We start from the raw sequence: 14,067 nt of genomic DNA, 5'->3' as shown, positions 1-14,067 counted from the left end.
GCATTAGTCATCAGCTCGATATTCTGCAAACATGAGTGTGGTGTAGTTTACAGTCAAAGTACTTTTAATTGTTCCATCCACAGCCCATGCAACATCTGCATCCAGATGACTCATTAAGCAGACAACAGTTTTGTGAATGGTTGGCTGTATAGAGAAATGTCATGCAACAGACTTTATTTACAGATGAGGCTACATTTATACGCACACAGTGGTATCGTGGAAAAACAAAATTTCTCATAAATGCATGACAGAGAACCCACATGACACTAGGGGAACAAGATTCCGTGTTAGGTATGGTATGATTGATGACTTGGTGATTGGGCCTGTGTTACGCCAAATTGCGCGACAGCCACAGCATACACACAGTTCCTAATAGAAGACCTATCTGCACATGTGGAAGACATGAAATTAGACCAAAGATGGCAAATGTACTTGCAACGTGATGGTTCGCCAGTTCACTGCACTGTATCAGGCAAGTATCCCAGTATCTGAAAACCCATTTCCTCAATGGTGGATTGGCTATGGGGGACCCTTTAACTGGCCTGCCAGATCACCTGACTTAGCCCATTAGACGTTTATTTATGAGGGTGGTTAAAGTGTGATGTGTACTCTACGAAGGTGAGTACACATGACGAAATGTTGCTGACATCACTGACATTGTTGCCCACATTAATGCCCATTGAGATGATGATAGATATGCAACACAACACATCCTCCAACACACTGCCAAGTTCTTTGAGATTGAGATTGGCGGGGGACTTTTTGAACACTTCTTGTATGACACATCAGTCATCTGTTCCACCAATACTCTATCCACCACAGTGCTTACACACCATTTTGGTAAGTAATATTCACACTTGTCCTCAAAATTGTTAATGGTTTTGTGTAGGCTTCAACTTTTCTCCAGTTCTGTAAAGATAAAAAATCAGACAAATCTTCATAGGACTTTTTCAGTTTATTTTCATATGTAGAATCATCCCAAACATTATGTGACATTAATCATCCCAAACGTAGTGACATTCCTCCTGAATCACTCTGCATATATTTAAACTGTGGTAAGTCATTAGTGATTAGTGTATACTATATTTATGTTTTAAAATTTTCATAAGTTACAGCTCTTTTATCCAAATATTTCATATAGATGGAAAAATGTTGTACCTCATGCTGTCATCTGTATTATTTCCAGCCAGGTGCGCATTAATTGTAGTGTAGAGATCCATGATACAGATAGCAACCATATCTATCAGTCCTATAGAGATTATATGTAATTACTTATTCATTTTAATAGTGAAACAATTAATTCAATTTAGATATGCAGTCTTCTTCGTGGTGGCATAGCAGAAAGAGGCGGTGTTCGTGTGGGGCACCGCATTATCGAAATAAACAACCAGAGTGTGGTTGCAGTACCACATGAAAAGATTGTCAACCTGTTGGCAACTTCTGTTGGAGAGGTGAGTTTCATTGAGCTTAAGCTGCACTATTTTCTATATACTTCACATGAAGTCACCCAAATAAGTAAATTTCACTGATACTACAGGGTGTATATGCCCGGGAACTACAGGAGAAACATTGGAATTTTTGCAGCCGGGAAAAATGTGGGTGAAACCTGGTAATTTTTAGAATTCCAAGAAGTTTTCATTGTTTCAGTTTCCAGCTAAATTTTTGTAGCTTTTACTGATAAAGAACTGATACAGTATTCTAAAGGAGAATTTTACTTTAGCCCATTACCGCCCATTAATATCACAGCAGTAAAACAGAAAATAGAGAATAACATCAAAATAAAACTTCAGTTGCAAAGAAAATGCATTAGTTAGAACAACAAAACATGGTGCACACACAAGCATCTGCTCACCACGAAATGTGTCAAAGGCTTTAGAACGAAAACTATGCAGTACTTCATATAACAAACTGCTTTACGTTTCTAACAGGTTGCGGGAAGACATTGAGAACAGTGGTTTGAGAAGCATTACTTCCAAAGTAAATTTCCTTTTATGCGAGATGAATTAAGTTATCTGTGAGACTGTGTGATGAATTTCTTAAATCGTGGAGCATTTGATTCTCATTTAAAACTTAACACTTTCAGGACCAATCACTAAGAAAAATTTCGGGCCCAAAGATCAACCATTTAAACCATTATTTCAAAAATTTTACTGACACATTTGTGTTTGATACATCTTAAAGGGTCACACACATTAGAAAAAATCAAGATGTAAGGTTAGTTTTTCATATTTATTTTAGTTCCTTCATAGATTACAAGTCATGCAATAACGATGTATGCTGGGTTTTGTTTCCTGAAGTTCTGTGAAGTTCTATGCCAGTGTATAGAACCTAAAACTCCGAGGCAGTCTGTTGCCTCTTAACATGGAAAAAATATACTTTCACCCTGGGTAGAGTGTATTTTCACCCAGGAAAAAGTGTATTTTTAATTTGGATTTCCCTCCCCTCCATGTGTACACCCTGTACTAGCAGTATCATTTACTAACACCCTCAGGGACCGATGACCGTAGCAGTCTGGTCCCTTTAATCCCACAAACCAACCAACCAACCAACTAACACCCTCAAGGTACTTATAATATGCTATAGGTCCTCAGTGTATAAAAAAAAGGTCAAGAAAAGCATAAAAATTTCACCCACACTGCTAGAAGTATTTTTACTCCAGACTCTTTTTGGATTTGATACTCTTTAGTACCATTTTGAGGGAGAATTTGTTCCAGACAGAGAACATGAAAATATAAACGATATCATTTTTTTGTGTACCTGAAGTGAAGAAGGGAAAAAGTTGTAATTAGATGTATTTAAAAGTGCTTGAAGCAGTTTCAGACCAAATCTGTAACTCAGCCTAGAAGGAAAAATTCATTTGAGGCATCCACCGTGTTAGAAAGTTTAAATGAGAGGGAGATGCTGCAGTTGGTTGAAAAAAAAAGTCTTCTCAACTGTATTCACAAATTATAGCTTAAGTATTCACAACAGTTGTAGCTGTTCATTGTTCCACAAACATTATCAAAGCTTTATGAGAAGCAGACTTCTCAGTTAATTATACTAATAAAATATTCTTAGGTTTTGAGCTCATTAATAATATTATCTTGCTTTTATGTTTCAAGAAGTCTTCTGCTTGTTATCTTTCATATAATTCAAGATGGTGGTAATAAATCACTTACCATTTGTTGGTGAAACTAAATGTTGTATCAAACTAATTGAAATTACTGTGGGATTGTCAAGTATAGTGCTGTTCACAATGTTCTGTCTCCCAGGCTGTTAAATTACCCTCAGTTTGTATCATGTTAAAGTGTTACAGACAGATTTATTCTCTCTCTCTCTCTCTCTCTCTCTCTCTCTCTCTCTCTATCATAGAGAGTATTTGAGAAGCCTCCACCTTTTCTTTCTAATATGCACAAAACAAAGGAGACCTTACATTGGTAACGAAATATCTGGTTTGTAGTATAATGCTGGATTGTTTTTCAACTTTGAGCTGTTCCCATACACTGTGGCAAGTTTCACCAAAATCACTCATCTTAGTTGCAGTGGACAAATAGTTAACTACGTATGTTTTCTTGCACTTATCAGACAATGTCATATATGCCTACTAATGCAAAAGAAGCAAGACTGATTTAAAAATCAGTGTGGTTACCAAATATGCTCAGTTAGTGGTGATATCTTACGAAGATGAAATCTTGTAAGACTACGTCTGTTTTTATTAGTTCCTTGTCTACTCGAAACTTTTTTTGTAGTTTCCTTTGAGGTCACAAAGGACTTGTGGTTTTTGCCATCCAGAAGAGTGCAAGAACTTACCTGCATTGAGCTGGTTTTGCACTGTCATATAGTCCACTTAACTACTCCAATTTTCAGGTGAAATATACAAGTCTACTCCATGTCATCTTGTTGAGGTGAATCCTGTTGTTCATGATATTATCCAGGGTTCCTCTTCAATGTCTATATTTATAATGTCCGTTCAGTGTATTTTTTGTCCTTCTACCCACTGTGTCACTTAATCTTCTCTGTCCAGATTCACTTAAACTGTCCTCTGTAGCTCCATTCTTAAAAGTATTGAAACCAGTCTAGTTTAGATATGTTGTCTTGCTCTGTTGGTGCTGTCTTAATGCCCGCCATCTCTTTCACTTCTTCATTTCTTAATTTGTCCCACTTCATTTTCTTTGTTTTGGACTGCAAGAACTTCATCTCCATGACTTGTAGTCACAGTGAGTCACTCTTTGTGACACTGTATAGCTTATGTTAAGGTACAACAGTCAGTCTTTCATTCTAATCCTGTTTGTAACTCTCCTGACCCAGGTTCTGCTCGACTTTCCTGTAACCCTCCCTCTTCCCTAAACCTCACCAGCCTCCTCCTTTATTTCTCTTCCTTTCCCTTCAGCCCTTCTGCCAGAATAAGGAGCCACTGGCTCCAAAAGCTTGCACATTTCTGTAACTTCTTTAAATTTTTTTCTCCTGCATTTGCTTGGTGAGTAGATTTTCTATTGGTCCAGTTACATAATATAATATAACTGGATAGATAACAAATTTACTCACCAAGTGGTGGCATGAAATACATGTAGAAAAAGGTATTTAAATTTGCTAGCTTTCGAAGCCAGTGGTGGCGTTTTCTTTCAGAAAGATGGAAGGAGAAGGAAGAAGGGTGAAAGAAAGGTACTGGTGAGGTTTAGGAAAATGGGAGTTCGGAAGAAGCATCCAGAACCATGGGTCAAGGGGGACTTACTGGACAGGATGAGAAGGAAAGTTATTGTCAATTACATTAGATGTTAGTATTGCTTTGAAATACTTGTTGTATGTAACTGATTCTGCTTTTCTTGGCTTCTTGGAATCCCACGTTACGTGATCTAACTTGTAGGTAGAAGAATGACCTCTTATGACTCTGGTTCAAAATCTCTTTCTTTTAAAAATTAAACCTCCATGTTTTTTAGGACATAAAAACCTAGCTTGATGTTTGCTGGTCACCCTTCCCTATTCATTGTGATTACTATTATTTTGATTTCACTAATTTTGTCGCTGAATTTCTAGAATTCATGCATCCCTTTGTCAAGCCTCAGTTTGTTTCTCCTGTTTTCTCCACTGAGCACATTACCACAACAAAAGCAAAGGCATTAAGCTATGTATGAGATTTTGTGATGTTCTTCATTACAATATTTGTGACTATTATAAAAACAGCTGTGGCAACAGAGCACTACCTTGCTAGATTCCACTTTTTACCTGAAACTGCAATGAATAACCTTTACCAAATCACACAGGTAATACACTGCTCATACAGCATTTAAGTCTTTCTTGCCAAACCTTCAGCACATTTTGGTTTCTCGGGTGCTCCCAGATCATTTATCTTTTCACACTGACGTATGACTTCTCAGTATCAAGAACCACTAGGATCAGCTCTTTACCTTATTTTCAGTATTTCTCCATCAACTTAAATGCACTGAAGATTAGGTTTGTTGTTGTCTTCTTTTCCCTGAATCAGTACTGTTACTCTTCAAATTGTGTTTTCAATATTGTTCTTAATATCTATTCTAGAATCCTCTCATCTGTTTTTCAGGCCTTATGAAAGATAAGTTTTTCCTCAAATCAAAGAATAGAAACTCCAGGTAGGAATAGCAACCATGTAGGAAAAGACAAATTGCTGCTTACCGTAAAGAAGACACGTCAAATTGCAGACAGACGGGAGTTGGCGGTCTTCTGTGTGTGTGTGTGTGTGTGTGTGTGTGTGTTTTTTTTTTACTGATGTAGGGGAGGCGTCCACCCCTGGTAGCTGAGTGGTCAGCCCAACAGACTGTCAATCCTAAGGGCCCGGGTTCAATTACCGGCTATAGAAGGTGATCAAATTGGTTCTTTCATTACATTTTCTTCTGTTCTAATTATATTTTCACTGATGTCTTCTGTGGTGACCTTCATGGAGAAAAAGATTTTCATATGTTATGCACCACTCTGAACAGCAGTTTCATATTATGTTATCCTGTCTTCCTGCAGCAATTGGACAAATTTCTCCCAATAATTTCCTTTTTCCTCTTCTAGTACCTGTTTGACTCTAAACTTTTTGTCCCGGTACTCTTTTTTAGAGGCCACTGATCTTCACTTCATCTTGTTTTTTTTCTAGCTTGTCCTTCCTTTTATCTTATTCTATCTGGGGTGTAACTTTTTAAATTGATGTTCTCAGTAATTTATTCCATCATGGTATCTCCTTCTCCATGACTCTCAGAGATGTTTTTCCACCGACCTCTGTTGCTGTGTTCACCAGCACATTCTTAAATCTAGTCCATTCCACTTTTCCACTCTGCACTTCATCTGTTGGTAGTTGGAACCTTACAGAGCCCTGACTGTCCGTTCTCTTGTCAGTTTTGTTAGCTCCCAAACTTTGATCATTGGTAAGTTTCTACCAGTTATCTTGGGTCTATGAATACTACTAAAGTCTGTTACTAACAGTTTATGTTCATTGGTAAAGTTCTTATTTAGTATCACTTGTCTGCTTCTTTCTCCATTAAAAGTGGTATATTTAAAAAGTCCATTCCAACTAATCTTGTGATCATGTGACTGACATTCTTCTTAAACCAAATATTTCGCACAACTAAACCACACCTCATGCAGAAGTGTAGGAGAATTTCTTTTGTATCTCTTGTACCATAACCACTGGTGGAGAGGCTTATGTGCCTCAGCGATACAGATAGCCGTGCAATATGTGCAACCACAACAGAGGTGTATTTTTTGGTGAGAGGCCAGATAAATGTGTGGTTCCTGGAGAGGGGCAGCAGCCTTTTCACTAGCTGCAGGGGCAATAATCTGGATGATTGACTGAATTGGCTTTGTAACAAAAGCCAAAACAGCATTGCTGTGCCGGTACTGTGAAAGGCTGAAAGCAAGGGGAAACTACAGCCGTTAATTTTTCCCAAGGTCATGCAGCTTTACTAAATGGTTAAATGATGATGGCGTCCTCTTGCGTAAAATATTCTGGAGGTAAAATAGTCCCCCATTCAGATCTCCAGGCGGGGACTACCCAGGAGGACATCATTATCTGGAGAAACATAACTGGCTTTCTACAGATCAGATGAGAGATCCCTTAATCATGCAGGTAGGTTAGAAGAAAGGGAAATGGATAGGTTTAAAGTTAGATACAGTGGGAATTAGCGAAGTCCGGTGGCAGGAGGAACAGGACTTCTGGTCAGGTGAATACAGGGTTATAAATACAAAATCAAATTAAGGGGTAATGCAGGAGTAGGTTTAATAATGAAGACAGCAAAGGACTTGGAAGAACAGTTGAACTGAATGGAAGTGTCTTGAAAGAAGGCAACAAGATGAGCATCAACAAAAGCAAAATGGGGATAGTGGAACGTATTCAAATTAAATCGGGTGATGCTGAGGGAATTAGATTGGGAAACAAGACATTTAAAGCAGTAAATGAGTTTTGGTATTTGGGGAGCAAAATAACTGATGATGGTCGAAGTAGAGAGGATATAAAATGTAGACTGGCAATGGCAAGGAAAGCGTTCTGAAGAAGAGAAGTTTGTTAACATCGAGTATAGATTTAAGTGTCAGGAAGTCGTTTCTGAAAGTATTTGTATGGAATGTAGCTGTATATGGAAGTGAAACATGGATGACAAACAGTTTATACAAGAAGAGAATAGGAGCTTTTGAAATGTGGAGCTACAGAAGAATGCTGAAGATTAGATGGGTAGATAATGTAACTAATGAGGAGCCACTGAATATAATTGGGGAGAAGAGGAAATGAGGAAATTGTGACACAATTTGACTAGAAGAAGAGATCAGTTGATAGGACACGTGCTAAGGCATCAAGGGATAACCAATTTAGTATTGGAGGGAAGCATGCAGGGAAAAAATCTAGAGGGAGACAAAGAGATGAATACACTTAGCAAAATCAGATGGAAATAGGTTGCAGTAGTTACTCGGAAATGAAGCAGCTTGCACGGGACAGAGTAACATGGAAAGCTGCATCAAACCAGTCTTTGGACTGAAGACCCCAACAACAATAACAAAGTGTTTGGTCCCATTACTTTTTTGAACCCAAGTCTGTCTGTACCCGAACTGTGTATTCAGTTCTCCCCAAATGAATTCTTTCTCTCCAGAACTTCTGTCTCAGAAACTGTTTTCATCGTCTTTGATGCAATCAGCCTTTGGTACATACGCATGTACGTGTGTTAACTTCTCCTTCCCAGGTTAACTGTTGCCTTTAATTTGCTCAAATCAACAATAGCTTAAGAACATAATTAAATGTTAAGAGATGTGCACTGATACATCATGACACACAGAATCATGCTAATAGTAATAGTGACAAGTTGAATTTGGGTTATTAATACTCTATTTATGCGCATACATGTGTGCATGCGCAAAACTGATAACTCTTTGCACTCTATTGAAGTTTGAACTTGCATTTCACCAAATAAGATGGTGCCATGGTAAAGGCATTGAAGTGGGGTTGAAATACCCATCCAGTCATCCATATTTACCTTTGAAAAGATTGTGTCTGACTCCCTGACTCATTCTTATACTATCGAAGTTTGTGTTTGTAACACTATCATTTGATAGTTTATGAAAAGTTGTAATCTTTAATGTAATTTGGAGTTTGAAAATGGCAGATGATTTAATTGGTACAAATTAGCAATGAACAACACTGAGGGGTGAAAACATTAACTAGTAACATACAACTGAGATAAAATTTTAAGATTACTTGTGGGAAGTGCAAATGCTGTATTTGCCTGGGTACTTCAAACATATTTTAATAACCTGGCAGCTTTTTGCACATGCTCTTGTGTTTATTAATTCCACTGTTAAATACATAGAAGTACATTGAAGCAGCACAGACATACATACATACATACATAGTTCCAATTACAACCTGCATGATGTAAGGTAGACTGATTACAACACAACACTGCTACTACTCAAATGGATTGGTGGGCTTTGCCACTGTACTCAAAATAATGTACAACAATCATAATATTTCAGAGTATTGTTAGAACACATATCTAATTAAATTTATAATTAAAATTTATGAATTTTGAACATTCCAAAAGTACAGAATTTGGTTTTACAAAATATAGTAATTCATTTAACATTTTAAGAACATTCAACATTGCAGCGCGTCAACAATCGTTGGTTAATATATTAAAAAACTAAAAACCCACCTCGATTGCGAAAAAAGCACCTAGTGTTAACCTAGGTTTTGGTGTAGATAACTACACCTTCTTCAGAACAACAATAAAACCCACAAGTGCCTAAGAAGACCTTGGTCAATGATTAAAAGAATACCATAGCTATACATTTATAAATGAAAAAGAAAAGGAAAACACAAACAGTACATATGTACAAAGTCAAAACCACTACTTAACTTAATGATGTACGCTCCACCTCACATCGGCATATGTTCGATGGGCCATGACCTGCCATAAACTGCAGCTACAAATGGTCGCTCACTTACAAGCCCGACCCGCTACCTATGCACATGCACAAGACAAGGGAAGTTACTTGAATGCGCATACGAATACAAGAAAGTTTATACGTGGGTTGGGGGGCTAAATAGCTCATATATTCCCAACCGTGGATCAACGTATATAAAAAAATGGAATGGATAGAATAAGTGACGAGCTAAAATCTCATGATCTGGGGAGTTTCACATGCGTGCGCTGATTGGCGAGCGCGGTTGGTCAAGCTGTTCATCTTCTTTCTTTTTATCCTCATTTTCCTTTTACGATAAAGGTGATTTTAGCCCGTTGAACACCTCACATTTTATCCCTATATCTTTATTACCGCGACGTCTTTAGATTATGTCCCCTCAGCCCCGGACAGATCCGGAGATCTTGCTGGCCAGGGTAGTTGACTTACACCTTCTAGAGCACGTTGCGTGGCACGGGATACATGCGGACGTGCATTGTCCTGTTGGAACAGCAAGTTCCCTTGCCGGTCTAGGAATGGTAGAACGATGGGTTCGATGATGGTTTGGATGTACCGTGCACTATTCAGTGTCCCCTCGACGATCACCAGTGGTGTACGGCCAGTGTAGGAGATCGCTCCCCACACCATGATGCCGGGTGTTGGCCCTGTGTGCCTCGGTCGTATGCAGTCCTGATTGGGGCGCTCACCTGCACGGCGCAAAACATGCATACGACCATCATTGGCACCAAGGCAGAAGCGACTCTCATCGCTGGAGACGACACGTCTCCATTCGTCCCTCCATTCACGCCTGTCGCGACACCACTGGAGGCGGGCTGCACGATGTTGGGGCGTGAGCGGAAGACGGCCTAACGGTGTGCGGGACCGTAGCCCAGCTTCATGGAGACGGTTGCGAATGGTCCTCGCCGATACCCCAGGAACAACAGTGTCCCTAATTTGCTGGGAAGTGGCGGTGCGGTCCCCTACGGCACTGCGTAGGATCCTACGGTCTTGGCGTGCATCCGTGCGTCGCTGCGGTCCGGTCCCAGGTCGACGGGCACGTGCACCTTCCGCCGACCACTGGCGACAACATCGATGTACTGTGGAGACCTCACGCCCCACGTGTTGAGCAATTCGGCGGTACGTCCACCCGGCCTCCCGCATGCCCACTATACGCCCTCGCTCAAAATCCGTCAACTGTACATACGGTTCATGTCCACGCTGTCGCGGCATGCTACCAGTGTTAAAGACTGCGATGGAGCTCCGTATGCCACGGCAAACTGGCTGACACTGACGGCGGCGGTGCACAAATGCTGCGCAGCTAGCGCCATTCGACGGCCAACACCGCGGTTCCTGGTGTGTCCGCTGTGCCGTGCGTGTGATCATTGCTTGTACAGCCCTCTCGCAGTGTCCGGAGCAAGTATGGTGGGTCTGACACACCGGTGTCAATGTGTTCTTTTTTCCATTTCCAGGAGTGTATGTTATGTAAACAATCACTCAAAATGTACTGATCTAGTAATTTAATTACAATTACATTTTCATTGAATCTTCATCCTCATTGAATCTTCATCAAATGGGAACAAGTTGTTACAGGTAAATATTTCGTGAATAAAGCATATAAGTTTCTGAACTGGTTGTAAGTAGTTATGTTGTGTTCTAGAACATTCCAAATGGTAGTCTGATGTAAAATAATAATATTAAGGAATGTAGCAGTCATTTTAAAGAATAGCATAATTAAGATTGCTAGCTGGTACAATATCAAAGTCATGAATGACAAAAAGCTAAGGAGGATTACAAAATGCTTCCACAAAATGCTTCCACAAAATGTTTCCTCAGGTTCTACGTTAATCAAAAAGATCGGGTAATGAACTAGGCTGACAGATAACATGCTCCAGCTATAATGATGTTCGTGTAAACAGGACATTAAACCTTAATTTTTGTTTCTTCCTGGGCATGTCATTTTACTTGCTGCTGTGGGTGGACGAGGAGCAAATAGAAGTCATTTCCGTGTGGATTATGTGTCATGAGCTTTCAGTACAGTAAAGAAATGATTCTTCTCTATGTAGCAGTGTGTGGGAGTAGGTTGAGAAATTTAAAAGTGTCCAACAATTTTGGCTAACAAAGAGGGAACAGAACATGGGTAATCCTTCAGTACTAGGGAGTGTACACAGTCACTTCAAGGTGGTATTAGCAGCCAGTCAAGTTGTTATTACTAAAGTATTGATTTCTCTCCAGATTGGTAATGGTTCTATTATTACATCATATCCAATGAGCTCAGCTTCCATAAGGTCTGTGAGAAGTGAGTGCCGAGAGAACTTCCAATAAAGCCCAAGTGTGAATATAATGGAAAGCTGTCATCACTTTGTGACCACTGCATCAATGAAAGTACATTATGTTTAATTGAGATACTTGCAGGATATATATGATGTGGCTCTATCATTACTACCTGGAAATGAAACTCCACAGCATGCAAAAGCTAAAAGTTTGTGCAAAGTGTTGAAACCTATTGTCAAATTAGTGTTATTTTTGTATGGAAATACACATTAGTAGCCTGCCAGTCACCCTGTTGAAAATATTATCCACTTAATTTTTGATACCTCAGTACTCCCAGCCTCCAACCAACTGTTGGCCCCCACCTCCCCCCTGAAGACTCTTAATTCTTTTGCCTGGTCAAATCTTGCAGACAGCACAAACAACATCCTTGAAGGGAATATCATACTTCTTAAACTCCTATGTATACATAAATAGCTTTTTTATGTCTGGTAAATGGATAGGTAAAACATCTACTCACCAAGTGGCGGCAGTGTGTGTGTGTGTGTGTGTGTGTGTGTGTGTGTGTGTGTGTGTGTTTGTTTTCTCCACTGCCGCTGCTTGGTGAGTTTATTTTTATCTATCCATTTACATTATTTTCATTTCTTTTTGTGTGTGGATAATTTTTGACATGGCTGCTTTGCACATTGCCATACCTATGTGGAGAGCAGTGTAAGAAGGATAAGAGCTAAAAATCAGGTGTCATTGTGACATTAAATGTGGGCTTTTCTATAATGTGCAGTTCTTTGCAGTGATGATACAACTGTTTTTCTAATAAGCATTGCCTTTTTGTTACAGATTCTCATGAAGACTATGCCAACGTCAATGTTCCGTCTCCTGACTGGCCAGGAGACACCTGTATATATTTGAAGGCTTTGATGTAAGATACATTGTCAGTGCCTGATATTAATCCAAAGGATTGTGTTTTCTAGTCAGATCCATAGTTTGTATGATCATCGTCTTTGACAGGAGTATATTTTATTAAACCCAATCCTATATAATAATTTTACAGACTGGAAATTCTTGTCAGATTTATTGAACACACAATGTTACAGTGTTAAATATAGTATTCCCATCAGTTTAGGACCTGTATAACTACACTGCTCTGTTCATTGTTTCTTCTTTTTGCTGTTCAAAGTCATGCCTCAAAAGCCCTTTTTATAATTGCTTGATGTGTATTTGAATGCTGTGCAGCAGAATGTGTCTTGCTGTTATTGTATGTCTTTCCTCCCCTGACTGGTATGTGTAAGCAGCAGAAGTGCCTGTATATGATTCATCTGTCTGGACGACCACCAGTTCTGTGACATGTATAAACTAAACGTCACATTCTAATGTTTATAATGTACTCCTTGCATTATGATGAAGCAGCAGCCTGTGGAAGAGGTGTACTTGATAAATGATGGGGCCATAATTATTGTATGTGTGAGAAGTGTTATTTCCTTTGGAAAGAAGGCTGAGTTACCTATTAGAGATGTCAGATTCAGCAGGTTACAGATTTTGCTAGGCTTTTTGCCTTATTATATTTTCCTACTTTAGATTGTGATGATACTAAACAGTCTAAATTGTTTTCATTCTCCAATTTTAACAGAAAATGTGACAACTAACTTTTAGGACAAAAATATTAGCATTGAAATAAATTTGGACTGAGTGCAAAACACTGACAAACTTATTAATGTGGAATGTAATTGCATGCATGCACTGTTTGTTTGTAGAACTGGAAAACGTGCTATAATTGTTAGTTCATTTGTAAATGTGGAGAATATATTGTCACTATGCTGTGATAGATGCTTGGCATCTTTGTCATCCTTATATGATGGCAGCTTGTCAGAAAAAAATACAATGTGAATGGAACTTTACTGTTTAGTGATATGGCAAAAACTCTCACATTGATGTATACATCAAGGAAATTATTAAAGTGTAAAATATACTACCTAAAAATTACTAAACTGATTTCACCTAACATAACTTTGTGACTTCCTCAACACGTACAGGTTCTGCTAATTGTTACACAGTTTTTTTGGAGCATGTAAAATGAAATAAAATTCATGACACTTCTTTGTATATCAGTATGTGCTGATGTCTCAGATTGAATTGTGTGTCATTCATTGTGTTAGTATTCGTTCAGCAATAAAGAAAAGTCCCCACGTGTAACGCATAAATTATTTTGAATTATAAATTTCCTTTGTTAAAGGTGCAGAATTACTTTGGACAGAAACAATGTTAATATTTTAGTTGGGAGAAGTTTGGGTTGCTGCACAAAATCGCACAAAGTATGAAACGTCATCATCAGTTTATGGTTTTGTATTGTGTGCATAATTTTGCTGTTCACTGTTTATGGTGTGACATTTGAGAGAAGTGGAGGACTTTTCAAATTTATTT

General features: G+C 38.8%; 1 protein-coding gene across 6 annotated transcripts in view; it reads left to right on the top strand.

Annotated features, from left to right (window-relative positions):
* Positions 1–13,847, top strand: part of LOC126483630 (uncharacterized) — a 497,523-nt gene extending 483,676 nt beyond the window's left edge. For all 6 annotated transcript variants that reach the window (XM_050106684.1, XM_050106680.1, XM_050106683.1 and 3 more), the window contains 2 exons: positions 1,311–1,451; positions 12,487–13,847. In XM_050106684.1, coding sequence (XP_049962641.1) covers positions 1,311–1,451; positions 12,487–12,558 — 213 coding nt within the window. In that variant the 3' untranslated portion in view covers positions 12,559–13,847. The remainder of the gene's footprint in view (positions 1–1,310; positions 1,452–12,486) is intronic.
* Positions 13,848–14,067: the final 220 nt, after the last annotated feature.

Source organism: Schistocerca serialis, chromosome 6 (assembly GCF_023864345.2).
Source record: "Schistocerca serialis cubense isolate TAMUIC-IGC-003099 chromosome 6, iqSchSeri2.2, whole genome shotgun sequence".
Lineage (NCBI taxonomy): Eukaryota > Metazoa > Arthropoda > Insecta > Orthoptera > Acrididae > Schistocerca > Schistocerca serialis.
The sequence above is the reverse complement of the archived record's forward strand: the minus strand, read 5'-3'. Positions and strand labels throughout refer to the sequence as shown.